Source organism: Notamacropus eugenii, chromosome 2, assembly GCF_028372415.1.
Source record: "Notamacropus eugenii isolate mMacEug1 chromosome 2, mMacEug1.pri_v2, whole genome shotgun sequence".
NCBI classification, from domain to species: Eukaryota; Metazoa; Chordata; class Mammalia; order Diprotodontia; family Macropodidae; genus Notamacropus; species Notamacropus eugenii.
The window spans coordinates 141681574-141706108 of NC_092873.1; the positions used below are offsets into that span (position 1 = coordinate 141681574).

Consider the following 24535-nt stretch of genomic DNA (forward strand, 5'->3'; position numbering starts at 1 on the left):
GGGGTAGATGTTCCCCCTCTCTAGATAGGCGAAGACCTACTAGTCCCAGGATTCAAATCCAGCATGCATCTCCTGAGGATGACAGGTACTAGTCAACTCCTCCTAATGGAAAAGTCACCTACAAAATTTGTATACCACCAAATTGAATATTGGAAATAAGTTCATTACATGCTTACTGCCAGTAGCTCAGAAAAAATTCTTGTGATTCCATCTCTGACTGCATCCTATTATTATATAGCACCTCAGAATGCTCATGTAACTGAGGTGGGCATTCAGTGACACAATTCAGAATACCATGATGTCAAATGAACCATGTTTTTTTTTATTTTGATGCAAAATATATTAATATTAATTTCAGTCTTAAAACAATCTTAAGAATCATCCATACGTGTCCTCAGGTGCTTTATAATACCTTAATTTCTGCTGCAGAATCCATTTTTTTTATTCTTCAGTAGTGAATCAGTCTTAATCATCTCATTTCTCAGAATTATTGCTGATGAGCTCTGCTACACAAAAGAAAGAGTCTCAGTGGCACATACCACGCAATAGTTGGGAGTGACATGTTTCATATTTTCATTTTTTAAGTCAAATTTTATACAGGGTCAATTTTGCTGGCAAGCTTGGTTTGAACAAATAATGCCATTCATTTTATCTGCTGATGCCCACAGGTCACAACATCTTCCATTGCTTCCTATCTTAGTTTTGTTATCCTTCTTCCAATCCATTTTTGAACCTGTTGTACTATTTTTAATATGCATTGAGTAAAATATTGATGATAATTTATCTTACATAATGTTAGACCTTTTTTTTCTTTTTCGTGTTGGCAAAAATTTAGTCAATTCTTAAAGTGTAAATGAAAAGTCAGATCTTATTGAAAACTTTTAATGAATTTGATTTCAGGACACTGAGGATTATATATTTCCTGCCAGGAATTTTACTTCATCATTTCATGTTTGATTTGTGTGATTTTAGAGATTTAGAGATTTCAGCTATCAGTAAACTTTCCTTGGAAAGTTTAATCAGAAAAGTTGAGGTGTATATAAGAGAGGAAGGGGGGATGATATGCCTTTTTTTTGGTTTCTAAAATGGAGAAAGAGCAACAAAGAATATCTAAAAAAAAAAAAACCACTCAGTTATGCCCACATGCCTATTTCTAATATAATTAATCCAAATAGTATATACACAAAATTAGTTTTATCATTGTTCATTCTGTGAAGAAACTTAAAGTTTTAGATACTTTGAGCCGCTAGGTTAAGTTGTCTTCAAATGCTTAAGAAATATTCAACCTTTTCTTTCCTTTGAAAATGTTTTCTCAAGCAAATGCTTCAAAAACCACCTTAATCTATATGGTTATTTCCATTATTAATCAATCAATTCACAAACTTTAGGTGGTGTAGTGAATAGAGTTCTGAACCTGCAGTTAAGAAGGCCTGAGTTCAAATCCAGTCTCAGACATTCACTAATTGAGTGGCCCTGGACAAGTCATTTAACCTCAGTTTCCTTGAATGTAAAATGGGAAGCAGAGTAGCACCTGCCTCCCAGGCTTGTTTTGAGGATCAGATGAGATAATATTTCTAAAATTCACATAGCACAGTACCTCAAATACAGTGAGAACTATATAAATGCTTATTCCCTTCCCCTTTCTACTAAGTGTGTACATAAAACAAGCACTATACTAGGCTTTCATGTAGGGAAAATGGATTTACTAAAATGATCCCTATTTGAAAATATTTTACATTCCGACATGGGAGGCAATAAAGGATACACACACACACACACACACACACGCACATATATATGCATACACATATATTTCATGTATGTATATGAAATAAGAAATATATATGTGTATTATAAAGAGAATAAATATAGATAGCTGAATAAAAGGGAGTTAGTGAGGGAGGGCACTATTGGATGAGGGGGCCAGGAAAGGATTTCTATAAAAGGTGATGTGAGCAGAAAGTACCTTCCGAGGCATTTGTACTAGCAGACTATATCCTTTGCAGACCGTTTGCTGGCTACAGCCAGAACAAAAAGACAAAACCAAAATCATTATCCCAGAAAGAGTTAAGTGACTCAAGGTTATGATAGCTCCTCAAAGAATGAAGTGAAATAGATTTTGAGGTAGAAAGGACCTTAGAAGTATATCATTTAATCTAAAGCCATCATTTTAACTTTGGGGAGATAACTTCAAAAGGTTAAGTGACTTGCCTAAAGTCATATGGTTGCCCATTTGGACCCAGTGGCCACAGTCAATATTCTGGTAATACATTTCTCTGAATTTGGCTAAGATATTCTGCAAATATTAAACAAGTAATGAAAATTGGAAGTGGACAAAAGAATAAAATTGGCAACAGTTACTATAATTTTATCCAAAAGTTTAAGTAATGTAAATTAATTGCCACCACAGAAAGATCAAGAGAACCTGGAAAGCATTTTATAAAGGAAACATTTGACTTACTTGTCAAATAAAGAGGCGGTTGGCAAAGGCTGTCTGTCACCTTTACAATATAAACTCATTTGCAATATCTAACAAAGAAGCATGGTCATTATAAATAGTTTCTCACAAAGCCCAGAGAATCAGTAGATTATAAGACAAGTTTAAAAAAGATTTGACGAGATTTCCAGTTAAGTGAGAATTAGAAAAAATGACAGATGGAAGTGAATTGGAAAGCTATGCAAAAATCAATACACCAAACTCTTCATTCAATCAAGGATGGTCAAACCCACAGTTAGACTCTTACATCAGAATTCTGGCTTTGCTGATAGGAGTAGAAATGACCGTAAGGAGAAAAAAGAAAGGATAAGGGGCAGCCGGATTGGATCAAGTGGATCAAGAAGATACTTGCTAAATGTGACATGATTGTTTGGGTATTGAGGGATCAATAAGCAATGGACCAAAGGTATTGAAAAAACTCATATCAATGATTTAACAAGTGACCAAGAAAACATCAGAGTATGTTGTATAGTATAGTGTATAGTATCAGCATACTACGTATGTTTACTCGCTCATATACACAAAAATTTTATGGGTCATCTGTACAAAAATCAATGGTATCCTGATTGGGAAAACAACCAACTGTTTACAAAGTAATATGTAGCAATGGACCATATCTTTACTACATTACAACTGACTAGACAATGTTAGGAATCATAGAAAACATTGTGGTTATCATTGGTTGATTATTTTAAAATGCTTCAGTAAAAGAAAATACTATTTTATAGAGTATTTTAAAATAATGTATTTTTGTATTAAAATCATTCCATATTTCTTGAAAGATGTATCTTAAATAATCCTGTTCAATACCTTCTGCTATTAAATATAGATGAGGCACAAAACAGGGAAATGTATGCTTGCCAAAGCTATTCTGGAGGGAATTTAGCCTAGAGTCCAGGTCAAAGAAGGATTCCTTCTGGATGGTGAAGGCTTCTATATGTCATTCTTCACAGGTGACATTGTTCAGATTGTGTTAAGTCCCAATATGTTCTAAAACTTCCTGGGAGAGATCTATAAAACTCAAAGGTCTTTGGCATGCCCATCCATACAGAAAAGATGAATGGATAGAGAATGTCCATTGCCCAGATTTCAGCATGCCCCACCAGTATGTATGTGTGGAACAGAGAGTATTAAGGGACAGTCAATAGGACTAGAGGTGAAAAGAAAGAAAATGAGCTAAATTGCCATCAGGAAATTGCAAAGCAAATTTAATAACCCCAAATTTCCTATGAAACAAAAGCCTATCTTTTCAATACTAATATTTTCCTAGTATTGCTATGTGGCAGTTAAGATAGAATACCACCACTTTCAAAGAATTACAATTCCAACATATTACCAAAAATTCCAAAGAATAATAGGAAAAGGAGATGTCCTTAGTGAACTGTATGATGGAAAGACAGGAAGGGCTAGTCATGTAGCAGGAACAAGGAATGACAGGTGGACAGTCAGAATACCTGTAACAGCAAGGATTCTGATGTACACAGAAGGGCCTGCTGTACAGGTTCTTAGATCTACTTTTCTAAAAGGAAAGCAACTTTTGAGAGGTCAGCAATATCCTTTAATAAAGCACATATATCATTCACTTAGTTCAGGGGGAAAAGTCAGCACCCTGAATTTCAGAGAAATACAGACAGAGAAACAAAGATCAATAGACAGGGTTTCCAACTGTCTGACCATAAGCAATACATACATCACAGATCAACAGACAGGTCCAACTGTCTGACCATATTTATGCATAGTTACAAAGAGAGAAGCACATATATCAAGGTTTTCAAAGCCAGTGGTATGGAGGGGTTCCTTAGTGGCTGCCCAGAGTCTTGTCTGTCCAAGTGCTTCCAATGAGTAAGCTTCAAAGTAAAACCTCACCTCAGAGTATTTATACCCTTTTCAGAGACAGAGGGCATCCCAATCCTTTAAAACCAGTGCCTCACTAGAAATTAACAAAAGGTACCTGAGGCCTATTAATGGGGAGGAAGATCTAATTAACGTTACAATACACCTGGCAATACCAGGAGAAAGCCAGGAAGGCATCCAGCATTTTAGATGGAGCCCCAGAAGTATATATATGACAGGACGTGGACAAAAATTGCACAGCATGTGACTGGCATCATCAATGAGAAGTTCCCAACTGATGAGATCACAAATACATTTAAGCACTGAGCAGTTTGCAAAGAACAGATACATACTAGGAATCTCTTTTCAAATCCCCTTTTACTTGATGGCAACTAGATGGTGCAGTGGGTAGAGCATTGGACTTGAAATCAAAAAGACCTGTCTTCAAATCTTTCCTCAGACACTTACTGTATAACCCTGAGCAAGTCGCTTAACTTGTTAGCCTCAATTTCCTCAGGTATTAAATGGAAATAATAGTAGTATGTACCTTTCAGGGTTATTTTAAGGATAAAATGAGATAATATTTGTAAAGAGCAGTCCAAACTTTAGTGATGCCTATGTGTTAGGTATTAAAATATTAGTTGACTGAATCAGATAAAACTTGCTTTTACAAGTTACCTGAGAGCACTGAGAGGTTAAAGTCACTTGCCCACAGAGTAAGTATTTGTGACTGACAGGGATTGAACTCATACCTTCCTGACACTGAGGCCTGCTCTGTATCTCCTACACAATAAGTGCTTATCATATTTTGGTTGTTTGGGATATAATTTTCATTTTTCACACACATTAAAGTGTATCTTCAGTAATTGATGCAGTACATAGAAGAAAGATAAACTGATAATAACAGTTTAAAAATGTTTTGCTATCAAAATTCATACTGTGCCTAAACTATGTGAAACTTTAGTTTATGCTTTTTAATTATTCAGTAGTTTTGAATCCATTTTTTGAAAAAAATGCTATTTTAAGAGTTGTCTTTTTCTTAGCCAGCTTAAATAATCTATTATATTATCTTTTAAAAATAAATGTGTAATGCTTTAGAAATTTGTTAAGCACAGATACAAATAAGGTAGGCATATCTGACCATGAAGTATATCCTGGGTATTTGGCAGCTCTACTGTTGGGGAGGGGACGTGGGAAGGGAGGGCAAGGACATGAATTTGCAAGAGGAACCTTGCCTTTTAACTTTACTGTTTCAGTGACAACGTCCATTTGGCATGAATGTTATTTTTAATACACAGTTGAGAACCTGATGTTCTCAGAACAAAGATTTGCTGTGCAAATAGCTTTTTTTAAATTCCTTAAAGCTGCTGCAGTTTACGTGTACTCCAGTTGTGTTTCTGTCTCTGAACAAAATGTAGACCTACTTGCCATGCTTAAAATGAAATTTTTAAAAATATGAGTAGAACCATAGGAATTAACGTAAGTATCATATACTTTGGGGAAATGAGCCATTAATTAGTTTTTTCTATTTTGTGATTGTCCCTAAACCAAGATGATGTGTAGTTAGTAGACTTAAGTATAAGAACATCCTCAAGTGAAAATATAGATAATTTGGGTGTATTAAGTTTTATTTTTGAACTGTATTCATTTTAGGGCTTTCTATGGTGTCTTACACATACCCAAGTACTTAATAAATGTTGGATGACCTATTTATTAATACTTTAAATGTTTCAAACTGTTAAGTTTAAACTATTCAGGACAAAACATTCCTTCATTTTTTCCTAACATATTTGCAGATCTCTTTTAAACTTCTTTGTTGTTTTTTTGCTTTTTGTTTTTGATTGTTTTTCTCCTCATGGAGCCATTGACTTAAATATTCTGGTCACAAAGATTTGGGTCATTCATCTACTCCGTGGCAACAAAAAGTGATTTTAGGAGCAAAATATTTTTGTGGGTAGAGCCAGTTATATGACGAAAGTCCCTAGACTCTAAGAGCCTGATGGAAACAGATAGATATGAGAAGTTAATATCAAAGCAATCTGGTTCATTTTATATTATTCACTTGGTGCCTAAAATTTATCAGTGAATTTTCATAGCAAAAATTCTCCTTACCAGGTTCCATTCTGGTGAAATTTGTTTTATATGTTAATTAGTTATGTCCACCCTCCAATTAGGTGTCAAACACAAGTGCTTAAATGACAGAGAGGGCCAAGGAACAAGTTGTTTTCAATGACTTGATATGGCTAAATTCACTTTCATCGGTGAAAACAATAGGCTCTTTCCATCTCATCAAAACACCTTAAATCAACTGTTTCTCCCCCAGGGGAGAAACTGGTGGTTTTTGAAGAGATACATTCAGTGTTATGAAGGAAAATTATAATAAGTCACAGTTATGATGCAATGTAATCACTTTCTATGTATACCATTTAATAATTTCTCATGCTTTTCATCATTTTTTGTCTGCAGATGCCACTGCTTTTCAAAAAATATCCTTTATGTGCACTAAAGAAAAGCATCTCTATAAGGGCATCAGAAATACTACTTGTGTATTTGATGGCTAAATGTATATGCATATGGTTTTGTAGCTTTTGCTTGCATGTCACCATCTTCATAGCATGTGACCATCTTTCTGTTTCTATCCATTATGTCCAAATTCAATTCCATGTTCCCCAAATCATGAAGGATCCGGATGTTGGAGTCTTGCATTCCCAAACAAGGCAGTATAAGCCACCAAAGTACTAAACCAGCAACAACACAGAGGTATCTTAATTTATCAGATTTCAGTTTCAATTAAAAATGATTATTTTATAATAGAATTTGGTTTCCATTTTACAAGAATTTCTAGAAATGTCTATAATTTTAGCATACTTTCCTAATCTTAGTGTTTGAATGTGTTCAGCTGTTATTTTACTGCACAGATCAAATATGATGATTCCTTAATAGAGTTGTATAATTTGCAAATTATCATTAGTTTGTAAAATATCTTCATGTAATAGTAATAAATATCTTCATGTAATAACCAATTATTGATTAATAAATATAAAGTCACAGTTTGCAAGTAAGATCAAATTAAGTTTATTTCTCATTTAAACCAAGTGAATTACAAATATTAATAAGAGAAAATGAAACTTGAAGGGTAACCAGATAGCATTTATGTCTTTGTAGGTAAATTTAGGTTTGATTAGGAAGTCATGTGCTTAATGGTCATTAAGACTCCTTCCTTTTAATTATTTCTTACATTTTAAAGTCTTTAAACTTTTCAAACTGATTTCACCTACATTATTTCTTTTGATCTTCATAACAACATCCGGACTAGGAAGGGCAGTTCTTTTTCCCTCTATACAGTTGAGGATATTGAGGCTAAGAGAGGTAACATTACCAAGGTTATACAAACTCACAGTGAAAGAGTTATAACTAGCACTAAAGTTTCCCGACACCTAATCCAGTGCTCTCTGTGTTATTTTAGATACGTTTCTATAGCCAAACATAATATGCCTGCCAAATAGACATTTAATATAATTAATAAGTTTCACTTAAAGGAATGTGTTATCTTTTTAAAGTAGATATTCTCCCCAAGGGTTCAGATTGAATTCCATCTATGCTTTCTCAACCTGTATAAATCTTCTCATTGTCCTCTAAATCCTCCACAAGAGGGATCCCATCATGCTCAGGGTCATCATTTAATTTTTTTTTACCTTGTATTTGGTCCATCCAACATCTGTCATAATTTTTATAACAGGAATTCTTCATCCATTTGTTTTTTCTTATGTATATATAGGTATAACATATATAGATATATATGAGTTATATAGGTGTGTATATATACACATATATGTATGATGGATGAACATGTGTACATATACCTATATATGTATATATGTATGTGTGTTACATATTCACATGGTATATGTATTTCATGATATACATATATTATATGTAGCTAGGTAGCACAATGGATAAAACACCAGATCTGGAGTTCAAATCCACTTCAGACATTTACTAGCTGTGTGACCCTGGACAAGTCACTTAACCCTGTTTGCCTATTTCCTCATCTATAATATGAACTGGAAAAGGAAATGGCAAACCTCTCCAGTGTCTTTGTCAAGAAAACCCCAAATAGGTTCACAAAGATTTGAACATGACTGAAATGACTAATATCTGTAACATGTATAGACAGATCAAACTTCTTTTTAAAATTATAACAGATCTCATTTTGGAAGCCTGAATTGTACATTCATTCCAGCATGATAATTCTACAAATGGGTATCTGGATAACCTGATCATTCATAGGAAAGACCTAGACCTTTTTCCATTTTTCAACTTTGTCAAAGGAGAGTCTTTAGGCAATGGATTAGGAAAAAATTCTTCCAAGGAAAGCTCAACAAGGAACGCAAATTAGTCATCTAGTCTTGAGAACATAGAGGGTTGGGAATGGGACATATAGATCACATATAGGAAAAGCAGATCACATACAGAAAAAATCTGTAACGATGTACATAGCTAACTTTTTTTTATCATCAATATTTGACTAGCAGCATTTGAAATCTAACAGCACAGTTCTTGCAGTGTTTCATGAAGTAGAAATAGCATTAGAGGAAGCAGAAATGGGAAGAGCAATTGACCTGGACCTAGTAAACATATCGAGAAAGTCAGGTCAGACAGTAACAACATTTTGAAGGTGTTGAAGGAATCATTCTCTACACCTCTGAAAGGGGGAACATGGGAAAAAATCATTAACTTTATTTTATCTCCTCCCCCTAAAAATGTAAAATGTCAGTAATTACCTACCCTTGTGCCTACTTTCCTAATTCTACAAAGTGATATTGAATTAAAAATTGAGAATAATTTATACAATTATGAAGGGCATACTTACTAAATGTATACGAAGGAGCTGGGGCAGTGGCTAGAGTGTCAGTCCCAGAGTCAAGAAAGCTTACCTTCCCTAGCACAAATCTAGCCTCCCTCAGGTGCTTACTAGTTGTGTGACCCTAGGCAGGTCACTTAACGCTATTTGTCTCAGTTTCCTCATCTGTAAAATGAACTGGAAAAGGAAAGGACACAGTACTCCAGTGTCATTGCCAAGAAAATCCCCAATGGTGTCATGAAGATTCAGACAGGACTGAAACAACTGGACAACAACTATAGACATGATAGGGCAGGATTTAAACCCAAATCCTCAGACTGACAGAGCCAGCAATCTTTCTGTTGTAGTACACTGCCTCTCCATCTAAGAATGAATACAGTACAGCAAAGAATAACTCCACTTAGGGGAAATAACATAAGACAAGTTTAAAATTCTGAGAGAGTTATCATATTTCTCTTTCAATATTATTTCTAGATGACTATTAGATAATCATAATCTCATCTAGAATCACAGTGTGGCACAATGTATGTAAAGAGAATACTGAACTAGGAGCCTGGTGATCTAGATTATAGAACACAAAATTCTGTGTGATATTTGGCACATAATAGCCATGCCTTTATGAAATGAGAAGATTAGAAAATAACCTACCTTCAAGTAGATATAATATCCTTCTAATGTCCAAAATGTTATGAACTACCTAGACTGTATGGGTAAAAATGTGTCCATGGTTTAATAAAATAACACAGCTAAGTGGCACACTGAATAGCATGCCAGACTTGGAGTCAGAAACACTCATCCTATCCTCATCAGTGTACTCATCTATTGTTGAGTCCTTTTTTCTCAGTCGTGTCCAACCCTTCGTAACCCAATTTGGGGTTTCTTGGCAAAGATACTGGAGTGATTCACCATTTCCTTCTTCAACTCATTTTACAGAAAAGGAAACTGAGGGCAACAGGGTTAAGTGACTTGCCCAGGGTCACACAGCTATTAAGTATCTACTGAATGGTATCTTGGCACCCCATCTTCACTTTACTTAGATTTATGACACTTTCTTCAAATGCCACATATGAAGAGAGGCTTATGGAGGAAATTTATGAAATTTTCCACTTTGAGAGAAATATTAATTCTGTAGTCAGGATCATGTCCTGAAACTCTTTTATAATCCCCCCTCTTGAAGACAGGCAATACTTTCAGCAAGAATGACTTTGCTAAATTTAATTCCTTTTTTTCCTTCGGTCCAAGGCCTAGGAGTTCATTGATACCAAGTTCCAGTAAAGAAATTCTCTCTATCTTGGGGAAATCAGCAGCTGTTTTACAGTTTCAGATCTTAGGGAATTGTCTAAGAGAGCAAGTGATTTATCCAGGACCACTTAAGTTATAATGTGTCTAACGCAGAGCTTGAGCCTTTTCTTGTAGATATCAAAGCTAGTTCCCTCTCAGGGTACCTCATACAAATTTTATATATTGTCTGTAATTGGAAATGGGTCGCTAAATGTTTAATAACCAGATCTCAGTGGAGGGCTGGAGGGGGTAGGGGTAGCCCCACAGATTTACAATTAAACTGCGTTATTGACATTTTCTCCATTTTTTTATTTAGACAAAAACAAAAAATCAAGCACTGAATTGTGGTGTTTGCTGATTTCCAAGATCTGTGTTCAGACTGAAAGTTTACCAATCAGCTCTCATGACCTGGTTTTAGCTGACTCCAGTATACCACCATGTATGATAATGATAACAGTTTATAAAGCACAGAGATGTAACTTTGAAACTATTTCCAATAGGAATAACTTTCATGTGATACCTCATTTTGACTTGTCTATTACATATTTTAACTAATGACAAAAATTATACCAATTTAAATTCTTATTTAACTATGATTTGTCTACCCAATCGAACATTTATAAAGTTAGAAAGAGCTTTGTTTCTTATATATTGTTAGACCTGCACCTACCAAGTTAAAGCTCAAAATAGGATAATCTCTTTAGATTCCAGGTAGTTCCAGTATAATCAATTTCATGATTTATTATCATTATTAATCATAATAGATACCACATGGATATGGTATATTTAGGCTAAATCTTTGTAATGAAGTCATCCTATATATCTGGTCATTACAATAACAGATGCTATTAAAAGCATGGATTGCAGATTGATGGAAATTTTCTTCTTTAGGGAATTTGTTATTTTCTTATTCATCGTGCTGAGAATTGTCTAAATTAAGTTAGGCACTCATCAAAATAAAAACTCAAATTTGAGCACTCACCAAAATTAAGTTAAGCACTATAACACTGTGCAGAGAATTATCAAAATTAAGTTAGGCACTCATTATTTGGAGTCTCTATGAGAGTTGCATGGAGAAGATGGAAAGAATTTTAATAATGGCTTCTGCTTTAAGCTCTTTAAGTCATCAGAACAGGAAAGTTTAAAGTTTCATTTCCATTTTTAGAACACATACAAGTTGGTATAGATAGTTCCCAAGAATCTAAGACTTGACTTAAGAACCTTTATACATGAATAAGTTACCCTTAACTATTTCGCTATGTAACTAACTGGAAGGAAACTAATGAAAAAGAACAGTATAAGGCTCTTTCTTAATTCAGCAGTGAAAAGGGTTAATTTGTCACTTTAATGGATTGTTGAGAATTGTTACTAGGCAGCCAGGAGTCTTCATCCCTCTGCTAATTCTAAACACTAGGTCGCCACTTCCCTGGGGCTTTCTGGGTGAGAATCTAGGAGGAAAAAGATGGCATAGTGAACAGAGTGCTAGACTCGGAATCAGGATGACCTGGGTTAAATGTCCCAGATTGGGCACCAGGCACATTATTTAACCTCTCTGAATCTTAGTTTCTTTATCCTTAAAATGGGCATAAAAATATCATCAGTTTAACAGGGTTTTTGTAAAGGATCAAATGAAGGACTTCATAAGCCCTAATGCACTATAAAAATATGAGTTGATACTATTTTGAATAAATTCTGTTATGCAGCTAGGCATAAGGTAGGATGGGACTGTTCTCTTCCCCAGCTCCCCCAATAATAATGCATTATCAGCAAGGCATTAGCCTGACACTGCCAGAGCAGCTAATGCCTCTCCGAAATTGACACTTTAAAATACAAATGGTCACCAGTTTCATGTACCAAGTGCTCTGGTGCCTCAGTTCTCCATGGCTCCCTACTATTGGCCAATAGAAAAGGGATGAATACAAGGACAGAATTCCCTATGGTGTGGAGGAAGCATAGTAGCAGACAGCTTGTAGTATGGTGACAAATAGCAGGAGAGCATAATTGGTAGAGCAGGATATCCTACAACTGAGGCTGGGGGAAACAAATGCTGACCAGGGTGCTAGAAAAGAGGGCAACAGAAACTTAAATACTAATAGTCACAATATTAAACAAGCAAACAAACAACAAAAACTAAACGAATCTTCAGGTGTTTTTTCATTTAATTATTAATACTTATTGATTATTAATATTTATTATTTTTAATTACATTTCATTTGAAAATGTGTATATATGTATATGTATGTATGTATAGTATCTCAGTTGGATCAAGGGCTAAGTAGTCTTTTGTAGACAGGATGTGTCCCCATCTACAGCCTAATCTAACCTACTGTTTCTATAAGAAAATGAATTTAGAGGTCCGAGATGTGACGTATAAACTTTTGAGAAACAAAATCTTTAAGTTATGGATAGTTCAAAGATTTTGTTCTATTTGAATTAAAAGAAAAACCTTCAGAAATGATTGAATAAGCAACATAGGGGGTATATAGGACAAAGGAGGAAGCAACAGTGTTATTAGATTTGAGAATGCAGTTATTTCACTCTAATGGAGCATATTTGACTGTAGCACTCTTCTTTCTTTGTCATGGATCTTTCTAAAAAAGCTGTTGGCTTACAATGTAGATTCGGTTCTATTCTCACTACTTTTAAATGATGTATTAACTCTCATATCACTATCACTATCATCTCTCCTAGCATCGCTTTTTCTCACCTCATTTTCTGCTTGTCAATGGAAAAAAAAATGGCTATTCAGCCATTCACCTTCAACTATTTTCACATGGAGCTAAGAGGTGGAAATGAGCCCCTTTCCTGCTTCTAGTACCAGGTGTTCCCATTTGGCAGCTCTTCTCTTCCTTATTTCCAGTTTCTAAATGGGTTTTTAATTGGAAAACATTGATTCCTAAAACTATTTGCTGAGAAGAGCTATATAGCACTTTTCCATCTGTCAGTTTCTTTTTATCATTTTGTTATATGATTATGGCTTTATTTATCACATTTTCTGTACTTTTTAACATCTCATTTCACAGGCAATCTCGAAAGTCGGAAAGATCTAGCAACCAAAAACAGACTAGAAAAAGCAATGCATCTGATACAGAAAGGTAGGCTTAGCCCTATGCTATTGTTCACAGCCATCTTTGATTTTAACATATACATACATGTACCTTATATATTTTAACATATATTCAAATGTGTTCCTTATGGACTGGATCTTGTTTGAAGTGTTCAAATATGAAACAAATTTTGTGAAATTAAAGGTGATTTGTGGGATAATCACTTATTATCTAGTACATTTTCTTACATGAAGATAATGGTATGGTAATTTAAAAATAGTCCCTTACCCCCAGGGTCCAAATTTCTAAATCTTGCACTAACTGTTGTTCATTTTGTTACTCATTAAAGCAGGCTACACCTACTTCTCACCCGTACGTATAACCTCATGGACCCTGAAGCATTTGAACTCAGTTTTAGGTTTCTGAGTTCAGCCTACAAATTCAAAAGAGGTCCTGCACCTGTGATTTCATTGGTAAAGGAAACTCCTGGGTGAAAAAACTTCATATACCAATACATGTCAACAGCTTCTCTACAAATAATAGTCTTATAAAATTGTCAAGAGCACTAAGAGATTAGGTGACTTGCCCAAGGTCACGCAACAACTAGATGTCAGAAGCAGGACTGAAACCCGGGACTTTTCGGCAAAGGTTGACTTGCTATCTACTATATGGCACTACTGTCTCACTACGAAATGAATTAGCATTCAATATTTCCAAGTATTAGCATATCAGCAATTTTAATGTTGATTGTCTATACTTAGTAAGTGCCATATTTTCTCTGGTTTCCATGAGGATCGTAGAATCTTTTGATTTGTAGGATGTTCTTCCCCTGTTTTTTTTTTTTCCCCCAGCAGCAACATGAACTTAGAGGAAGATAGGAGTTGGCATCTCCAATGCCTAACATTCTCTCTGGTACATAGTAAGAGCTTCCTAAATGTTTGCTGATTATCTGGTTAATGGATGAAACAACCATAGAAGTCGTATAATTCAACTTTTATGTTCTTTGGGAGGAAAATGAGGCCAAGAGCAGTGATTTCTCTAAGCAGAGATAAAAATTCAAACCTAGGGCCTTAGACTCCAGAGTTAGTACTCCGTTCACTCTACCATACTTCCCATCAACTATGACATGACGATTATGTCAGAATTAAAGATATAATGTGAGTTAAAATGTAAAATTATGTGTGTTAAAAAATACTTCATTCTCTTATGGAAATTCTATATTTAGTACCCCTAAATATGCCATAACACATGAAATAGTAGTGCTAAGAGTAAAATGAAAAACATTTTAATTACTTCTATCCAAATCATTAAATATTAAAAGAATTCATAAAAGGTGACATACTGCCTATTCTATTATTTAAGATACTTTACATCACAAAATGATATTTTGCTAAATTTTGGTACCGCCTCTACACTAAGCCAATTCCAGTAACCTTCACCTGAATATACTATGATTATAGTTTCCTTAGTTTCCTATTTCTTTGAAAATAACACATGCTTACTTTCATCAACTTTTCCAGTTGGATAATGTTAAACTGATGATGTACCTGATCAGAATGAATACAAATAGTCTAACAATGTAAAATATGGTAGCCAAATTATTAATTCTTTTGCTAAAATTATATATTCTGTAAAGAATAGATACTTCAAAAAGACCTACCATATTTTTCATTTAGGTTCTGAACCTCTTGACCTCTCATTTTTGTATGGGCTCTCATCCAGAGGGGGAAAAAGTGACACTTGATATTTTGGAGCACTCAATTGACAACTCTTTTTCATGGCAAAATAATGTAAAAGTATCTCATTGTAAAGAAATTATGATCTCTGGAGTAGGCCCATACAATTCATAGATGGATACAGTCTTAAACAACTATGTAAAATTAGTCAATCCCCTGGTTGCCTTACCAATGTTTGATTTTTCAATAACACTTAACTTATTGATAAAGAGAAAGCCACAGACGACAATGAGTACATTATCTTCTTTACATTACATTTATCCAATACCACCGTGCTACCAATATTACCATACTCCAATGTTTTAATCCCATGGAATAAACAATATCTCATTGGTTATTTGTAGAATTTAGAGAAGTAAACTAAACCAATCAAGTTCCTTAGATTTTAAAAGTAACTGATCACTTCATATTTTTGGAAGTTACTGATTTCCTGAAGTCAGTGGGACTGAGCAACACCAGCTTATTCCCAAAGTTAAACCCCAAAATCTACAATTCTGAACATTTTTCTGTCTTTTCCAATTTTCACATTTTCAACGTGTTCTTCCCCTCATCCAAAAGTATGAGTTAACTCTATATCAAATATATACGTACACATACACACACACACACACACACACACACACTATATATATATATATATATATATATATATATATATATATATATATATATATATATATATATATATATATATATATATATATATGTGTGTGTTATTTTTAATCATTTGGTTTTGTCCAGATCTGTAATTTCATCATTACACAGGACTCTCAATGGCAAAGCTCCTTCATCTCTAAAACTTCTAGTCTCAATGAAGTGACTGGGAAACTGAGAGTGTAGATGACTTGCCTGGGGTGGTATAGTCAGTATGGGTCAATTGTAGGATCGTAACTCCTTTCTTTCTTACTCCAAGACCAGCCTTGTATCTACTATAGTGTACTGCCTATCAATGAAATAATAAAACAAGTGTTTTCTTTTTTAATTTTTATAGCAAATTCTCATTAAATATGAGAAAATTGAAGACTTTCCAATATAATTCCCTGTTGACTCACTACTTCAGTAAAGCAATCCCTCCTGATATTCTTAAGTAGCATGTAAGAAAACTGTAGAATTAGCCATAAATGAATAGGGATGATGCTTATTGGCTTGACTTAGAGTAAAATTTAAAATAAATGGAAGCAAACAACTTTGGATGTGGTCTAGAATTGACGCAAATTGTTTATTTATTTTCCCTTTTTTTACTGAACTTTTGGTATTCATCCACTTTAAGACAGTGGCCTAAATTTCCATTCTTACCACCTATTAGTTTTATGATCCATATAATCTTTGACATTTCAGCAGAGAGTTCAGCCAAAGGCTAAAAGCTATCTCTTCACAATTGCATTGATTCATTTGTTGAGAAATTCTTAGCTTTGTCAGTACAGTTCAATGCAGCCCTTTTGTTTACTTCTTTGTTTTGTTTTTATTGTTTTTTTTTTCAGGCATATCTGACTCTTTGTGACCCCATGGGGTTTTCTTGGCAAAGATGTTGTAGTGGTTTGACATTTCCCTCTTCAGCTTATCTTACAGATGAGCAGACTTAGGCAAGCAGGGTTAAGTGACTTGCCCAGGATCACACAGCTAGTAAGTGTCTGAGACCGTATCTGAACACAGGTCTTCCTGACTCCAGGCCCAGCACTATCTACTGTGCATCTAGCTGCCCCATTACTCTGAGGAAACTTTTTTTAGCAAGGCCTGAATAGCCTGCAGTGTCCCTTTTGTCTTCTTGCAAAATAATTCCAATATGGTAGTATTAAAATTCCCTTCTATTATTCCCACATAATACTTAATCAACATGGTATATATGCAATATAGACTGTTTCCATGAGGTTTCCTCTCCAACCAAGATTAGGCAAGCCTATTAATGGATGGGGAAGATCTTTAATCACATTAAAATAATTAACAATACAAATACACATACTGTTTCTAGTTAAAGAAACTCTTGTTTCTCTACTTCACTTCTAGTAAAGATTCTTGACTGATAAAGGCAAGATTCAGTCAGTGGCACTTGATTATACTAAAACAATAAAAGCAAAAGATCCTATTTTTCTGGGCATCACACTCCACCCCTTCCAGGATTCTTGCTCTTACAATCTAAATGACCATGAGTCTTGGAACAAACGGAGCCATTATACCTCTTGATTATACTAAAACAAAAACAGCAAAAGATTCGACTTTGCTTTCCCTTACAGTAGCTATATATGACTAATGTGTTGACATTTGACTACTTATTTCTGAATATCTAAGTAAAATATTTATTCTCTGTTAATTATCCCTATTTTGAAAATGTTCTTTTGATTCCTATAGATCTAGGTTATAATTTTGGTATTGGGATTCAGAAAATAATAGCCAGATGTTACGAAACTTCACCAAAGAAAGGACTCAGTATTTCACCTTGCCCTTTATTAGTTAATTCTTTATGTTGCCTTCTGTGAAGACAGATGAGACTATATATATACAATGCAGCAATTTTGGAGATTTTGAAATTCTCTTTGTAAGTGTGATTTTCCCACCCTGGTAATTGAAATACTAGCAGCCTCCAGCATGCATCCCGGGCCCCCACTGCCAGTCTAAGATTTCCAGACTATGACTAAAGGTCTGTCAAAGTCCAAATCCCAAAGTACTGGATTTGGATTAATATTTGTCAACTGCCTAAATTATACGGTCTCAGTTCCCTAAGCATGACATTGGGCTTTTTGTGAAATTAGATAAATCTTCAATCAGTGACAATTGAAGAAAATATATCATTTTGAAGGTAGAAAGAAAAATTGTCCTTGTGAGTATGAACTGAATGCTTTACTTTTTGAATTGTAAAATCTATTTGAACAAGGTATACATACTCCCACATTTCCAGTTACTGAATGAATTGTCAATCAAATATACCATGCTTCTTCAAAAGAAGGAATGGGGAGGTCTGATTACACTGTTTCAGCCAATGAACACCATAAAATACAACTAGTTTAAAAGGACAGCTATTTGAAAGGTGAATAGTATCCATACAATTTATTAGGAATGTCAGATCAAGGTCTAGGACCTACACTGAAACATTCTAGTAACAGCCATGAGTTCTATGCTCATTCAATTCACCCAAACTCTTGCTTTAGAAATCATATGCATAGCCAAATTTCTGACCTTCTCTGTTGATATTAGGACAGAAGACATACATGCTACAATATTGGTGTGTTTTATCAGACTCTTGTTAAGAGTTTAAATCTGTGATCTGCAAATTTTTACAAAAGTATTTTTTGTTGATTATCTCATATTTTGAAGCCCTCAAGTATTCATAATGTGTAAGTGCCACCATAACTAATACTATGAGAATGCCATATGTAATGGTCTTTGGATGTGTATCAGTACTAGATACATATTGTGAAAAACAAGACAGACTGTCATACTGGATAGAGGGTCAGACAGGGAGTCAGGATATTCTGGGTTCATATCCAGCCTCTGAGGCTTACTGGCTTTTTGACCCTGGGCAAGTCACTTAGTCTTTGAGTTCTCCAGTCAACTCTCTAGGACTTCAAATGACAATGTGCAGATATGCCTGATAGAAGAAATTCATCCATCAGGAGTATACTCTCCTATTGACATCATAAGGCTAGGCCCATTCTCTTCTCCATCTTGAAAATCATACTTTAAATCTTCCATACATTATGCATTGTCTATTCCTGAAAGAAGACTATTTGAAACATCCTTAATCATATTTTTCTATTTTAATCTTAAGTTCCTTTGGATAAAGAGGAAATATATTTTCTGAATTAAAGGAATTTAATTAATCACTTTAAAACTTACTTGGCATGATCATTCTCAGTGCTAGGTTGTTTGTTTGTACTTATTTGCACATCAGTATCTAGCAGTCAAATGTTCGAGTTTTACTTGGTTCTGAGCATCACGAAACAATTACATTAATTTAATGAAATTTTCCTTGGGCAAATGGGTGGTGGGAAAGATAATGTGGACGTGTTGACTGAAAAATTTTTTCTGACCCTAATGTTTTAGGGTTCTCCCACAACATCTTTCTAGAAGGGGACACCCTACCCCAAGAACAACTGATCAGCCAGTCTTTAGGGGAAAACATCCCTCTCGCTCAAGGTCGAGTGAGCATTCTAGTGTCAGAACACTGTGTTCTATACATCACCTTGCGCCAGGAGGGTCGGCACCAGCTTCTCCGCTTCTGACAAGGTTGCTATTCCATGTACAGCCCCACATTCATGTGCTGCCTTCCAGGTGTCAGTGTGGTGTTGTACCTTCCTGAACATTTGATGCTTTCGCTCATGCCACTATACTTAAGAGTCCTTTTTCTCATGACACACAATGCTCCTACCTCTTCTAAGACTTAAATCTATTTTCTCTGTATTGATGGAAATTCTCTCTTCCCTACCTCAAAACTACCATTAAGAATTAAATCTGGCTGTGTTGTGTCCATCCATCTGTTTGTGGCATATTCACATGAAATGGTTTTTAAAATCAGGAAAAAACTGTGTATAGTGAATTACTTGGAATAAAAGCTGACCCTCCCTTTGGAGTGTACAAGAAATAATATCCTTGCATTTCAATTAGATAAAAGTTATTTTAGTGATGCTTAGCTTAAAATATGTGATTATCAATATATGAATACTCAGAGTAAGCCACAACTCCTGTGCTGTAATTTAAATTATGTCTCCTATTTGTCCTATGGAGTAAAATGTCATTGAATGAGGCAGCATAGTAATGTTCATAGAAAGTTGGCCTCAAAGTTAGAAAGATCTAGATTTATATCTTACTTCTAACATATACTGACTCTGTGACACTGGGCAAATAGCTTACCCTCTCAGTGCCCCAGACAGCTCTCTAAGACTTTTAAATGTATCGATACTGCTGCCCTGAAGTTGTAGAGAAAGTTCTTCATCAGGCACTCCCTACATCAATGAGATCACAGGTCTCATTCTATTTATCTATTTTTAATAGATTTTTATCTGTGACATCTGTCCAAAGTTAAGATTCTATTTCAATTTTTTAGAAAACAAAGTTTTAATATCCATAATGGCAAATTTGAGGAAGTATACAAGAATGATGAATATATCACTAGTCTTTAGAGTTGTATGGAGGTGGTATGCATAATTCTAGAAATATCATTTTTAGTCATAGAATTGTAGGGGATTTGCAAAAATCTACTTAATAGCTATTTTGTATATTCAAATTCTGAAGTCACTAGTGTTTGGTTCAGCACTAGCAAAAATGGATCATCCATAGAATAACATCCATATAATCAAAATATTTCAATTAGAAGCTGCTCAGTTCAGAAGTCCAGTCAGTCAACTAGCATTTTTTATATTCTTACATTATGCCAGACGCTGCATTGAGCACTGGGGATACAGAGAAAGGCTAAGGATAGCCCCTGCTCTCAAGGAGCTGATTTTAATTCTATTAAGAAGAATAAGTATATTCACAATCCATTTCCATGCTCTCTTGATATTGCTTTTTTTCATCCATCTAAAAATGTGCTTACTTTTTTTCTTCAGTAAGGATATGACAGGCATTTTAATGTTTGCCTGATGAAAAAGTGAAATAAGTCAGATATGATAATTGTCTTGTGTTGAAGTTGCATTGGTTCTTTTTTTCCCTCATCTTCCTTGCAGAATACACCAACAAGGAAGTCCTGGACAGTCTCCTCCTGCAGACACAGCCTTCAGCAATCGTAGGGGAAGACAACTCCCACAGGTTCCAATAAGAAGCGGCAGTATAGAACAAGGTATCACCTAATGAATGAGCTATCATAGTCAATAAATTTTCGGCTTCAGAGCACACCCTTTTCTCAGAATGTGTCACTTATTTTTAGTATAAAATTACCACTTTTACACTGGACAGAATTATATGAATGGTAAGAATATGATTCATTTAGATTCTTGGATTGTCATTCTAAAATACTAATTAAGTGGTTAAAAAAATCTTTGGTGAATGACAAAGGTTATAATGTGAAAATAACAAAACAAAAGTATAACTATTCTTGCACTTTGTAGTACCTCTCTGGCATCAAAGGGAATAAAATAGCTTAAAGTGAATTCTTCCACCAAATGCTTGTGGCTTACTTTGGTGACTCAACTTCCATCTTAGTACTAAATAACTATTTCTTTGAACATTTCTGTTATGAGGATCATGATTTGCAAGTATTTACTGGAGTCAAAAAATCGACGTGACTGGATTTTTAATTCAATTTTAGAAATGCTTTACTTTATTATTTTCTAATGTGCATGTTGTATTTTATAATGTTCATAGCTCACTTTTTAAAGTGACAATTTGACATCATAAACATTATCCAGGTCAGATGGTTTGTATGAATATGAGGTTGCTAGTTACTGAGGGGGAAAAATACATAGAACCACTTATTGTTTTAAATGCATGGTGTTTGTTCTTGTTATATAGTGATGAAACAATATGTAAATCTAGGTGCTTTTTCTTGGAATTTGTAGGTGTTTGATAATTAAGTTTCAAAAACTGTGATTGGGTATCTATGTAATTATAAATGTAATATCCTTGACTAAGTCGAGATAGATTTGACAGAAACTATGTATGGTCAATGTTGAAATACTGAATATTTTTCCCCCTCCTGATGTCTACCATAGATGAATTTCACTTTGTCTTTTATTCTATGTTTGGGATTTCTCCTTTTCACTTAAATGCTAACTACAGTGTGGGTACTAGAACTGTTATATAATATACTGAAATATGGCTGAACTTTTGCATTGAAGGTTGGAAACTATCAGTTCACTTGGTTCATTTTCTGGTCTGAATAATGACATTTCTTGGTATGTTGCCTTTCATTATATATATGTATGTATATATATATATATATATGTATATGTGTATAAATGCATATATACATATATATTTAATTTGGGGGGGGTATATTCTTTCTGAATACTATGTATTTTATTTTACCTTGAACTATTTTGTTGATCTCTAAGAATAAAAATGTCCTACTTAGAGCATCATGACACAAAAATAGGGTGAACTAGATGACTTTTGAAGTTTCCTCCAACTTTGAGTCTGTTTCTAAATAAAAATCAAAGGTTTAGTGAGACATAAATTGATTTTTCAAGTGGGTATAATAATACATATGAGGAAGTGTAATAGAGAAAGAGCAATGTTGGTTCTATAAAACCCTAGACTTGTATGTGCTGATGCATTCTTTTTACAGATGGGGACAATAGGGTCTCCCTTGGAAATGATTAATTTTATGGAAATGTGACTTTATTTTCTGAAATAATAATTTTAATTTTTATTTATCTCTTCATAGTTTTATTTAAAATTTATTGTTCATTCTATTTTCTAAGAAATTATGTCAGAAGACTGCTCAACATTGATGACCATTTTAGAGAGACTCTTCCTTAAAAAAACTTGCTATTCTTTTATATTTACATTAAAAACAAATGCCAGCTTGATTTGCCATATCTATTCATGTTTTCCTGTTGCGTAATTTAAAAATAATATTAAATTTGAAACTTAGCTACCATCATGATTATCAGGTATTTGGGTCTTAAATGACAATCTTGTTAGAAATTCTTTGCATTTCCTCCACTTGTAAATCAAGTACTCTAAGGGTTTGATACCAAACAATTGCACTTCATATTGATCATATATGATGAGACCATTGCTATTTATTGCCATAAAACAAAGAATTGCTTCTACAGATTCAAGAGGGATATTTTTCAAATTTCCATTAGAGGATAATCTTTTGCTTAAAAACTGAATATTTGCTACTCATGATATTAATATTCACAGATGTCTTGCAGAGAAATTCATCAGTTTGTCAGATTTGCTCTGAGTGGAAGAATGAAAGTGACTGAAAATGAATTGGTTGTGATTTTTTCTTCTAATATTTAGTTTTACAGGCTTATCTTATTGTACTTAAAACTTTTTTTGTTTGCCTGATGTTACTAGGTATTTCTTCAATGATATATGTCTTTGGAAGTCATAGAAATTTGCCTGTTCTTCAATTACAACTGCTAAAACTATATTGTGGTAACAGAGGATTTAACATCTGTAATTCTGAATTTGTTCTCATTTTTTATATGTTATAGATAAATGCTTTGGATAAGAGTGATAGACAATGTCAAAGTGTTCAACACAGTCCAACACCAAAAATTCCCATGATAAAACAAAATTTTCTTGGCATACATATTTATAAATACATTGTTGAATCAGTTTTAAAAATCTTTAGTTTCTATTTCTTGATAATACATTTTTTTTAAAAATGAGCACAAGTAATTGATTCTGACTCAACTGCATTTTGTTATAAGAATTTATTGAAGATTTCAATTAATGAAAAAGATAGAATTTAAGTTGTAATAGTATTCATTATGCTTTTTTTGTGAGTACACGTTCTAACAAGCTTGCTTTATGTTCTGACAATTTTAATATAATTACATACATATATATACCCATATACATATATACATACATATTTATATAAATATGCAGTTTCTCAAGGAGAGTAATACTGATTGAGTTTCCATGTTGAGTTAGTATGACATAATGGATAGAAAACAGGCTTTGACTGTTCAGATCATGCCTCTGCCACATCCTTGCTATGTGACCCTGAACAAATCACTTAAGTTGTCAGTGCTCTAGACAACTCTGTAAAGCTCTAAGATTCAGAAAAAGTATTAATCTATTGGTGGGAGTTTTTGTTTTGTTTTATTTTTCCCTACATAGGCATTTCCCATCAGTGAAATCATGGATCTTTATGAGTCGATTCCACTTATTTGAGCTTCTTCTGTGCTAGCAATTTTTCTTCTCCTTCCCTCGTTTCTTCCAGTCCTTTCTTCCTTCCTTCCTTTCTTCCTTCCTTCCTTCTTTCCTTCCATTCTTTATTTTTTAGAACAATTTTATTTGACAACTGCACTTAGTTTAATTTTTCCTACATTCACTTTTTATAAACCTCTTGGAACAAAGATCATAATGTTCCTGATTTTGACTCCTTACCAAAGTAGAAAGTAATTTCATTCTTAAACGGTTTTCCCTATACTCATGTGCTATGTTGGTTCCAAAATTTTTGATATGGCAATCAGAACATTTGTCTATTTGGTTGTTTTTCTTCAGATAGTCAATCCACTGCCTATTTTTTCTTGCACTTTAGGATAAGTATTGTCATTCAGTATGACAAAACTGAATAATTTTTTTGAAAGAACACAAATCATTTCACTTTTCCATAAAATTTGTTTCAGTCTCTCAAAAATAATTTGCTCAAATATGAAAC

The 24535-nt window shown here is 34.0% G+C and overlaps 1 protein-coding gene across 8 annotated transcripts in view; it reads left to right on the forward strand.

The window, feature by feature from the left end:
- RIMS1 (regulating synaptic membrane exocytosis 1) overlaps window positions 1-24535 on the forward strand; it is a 717070-nt gene that overhangs the window by 529675 nt on the left and 162860 nt on the right. For all 8 annotated transcript variants that reach the window (XM_072642596.1, XM_072642598.1, XM_072642588.1 and 5 more), the window contains 3 exons: window positions 7013-7090; window positions 13499-13570; window positions 20916-21028. In XM_072642596.1, coding sequence (XP_072498697.1) covers window positions 7013-7090; window positions 13499-13570; window positions 20916-21028 — 263 coding nt within the window. The remainder of the gene's footprint in view (window positions 1-7012; window positions 7091-13498; window positions 13571-20915; window positions 21029-24535) is intronic.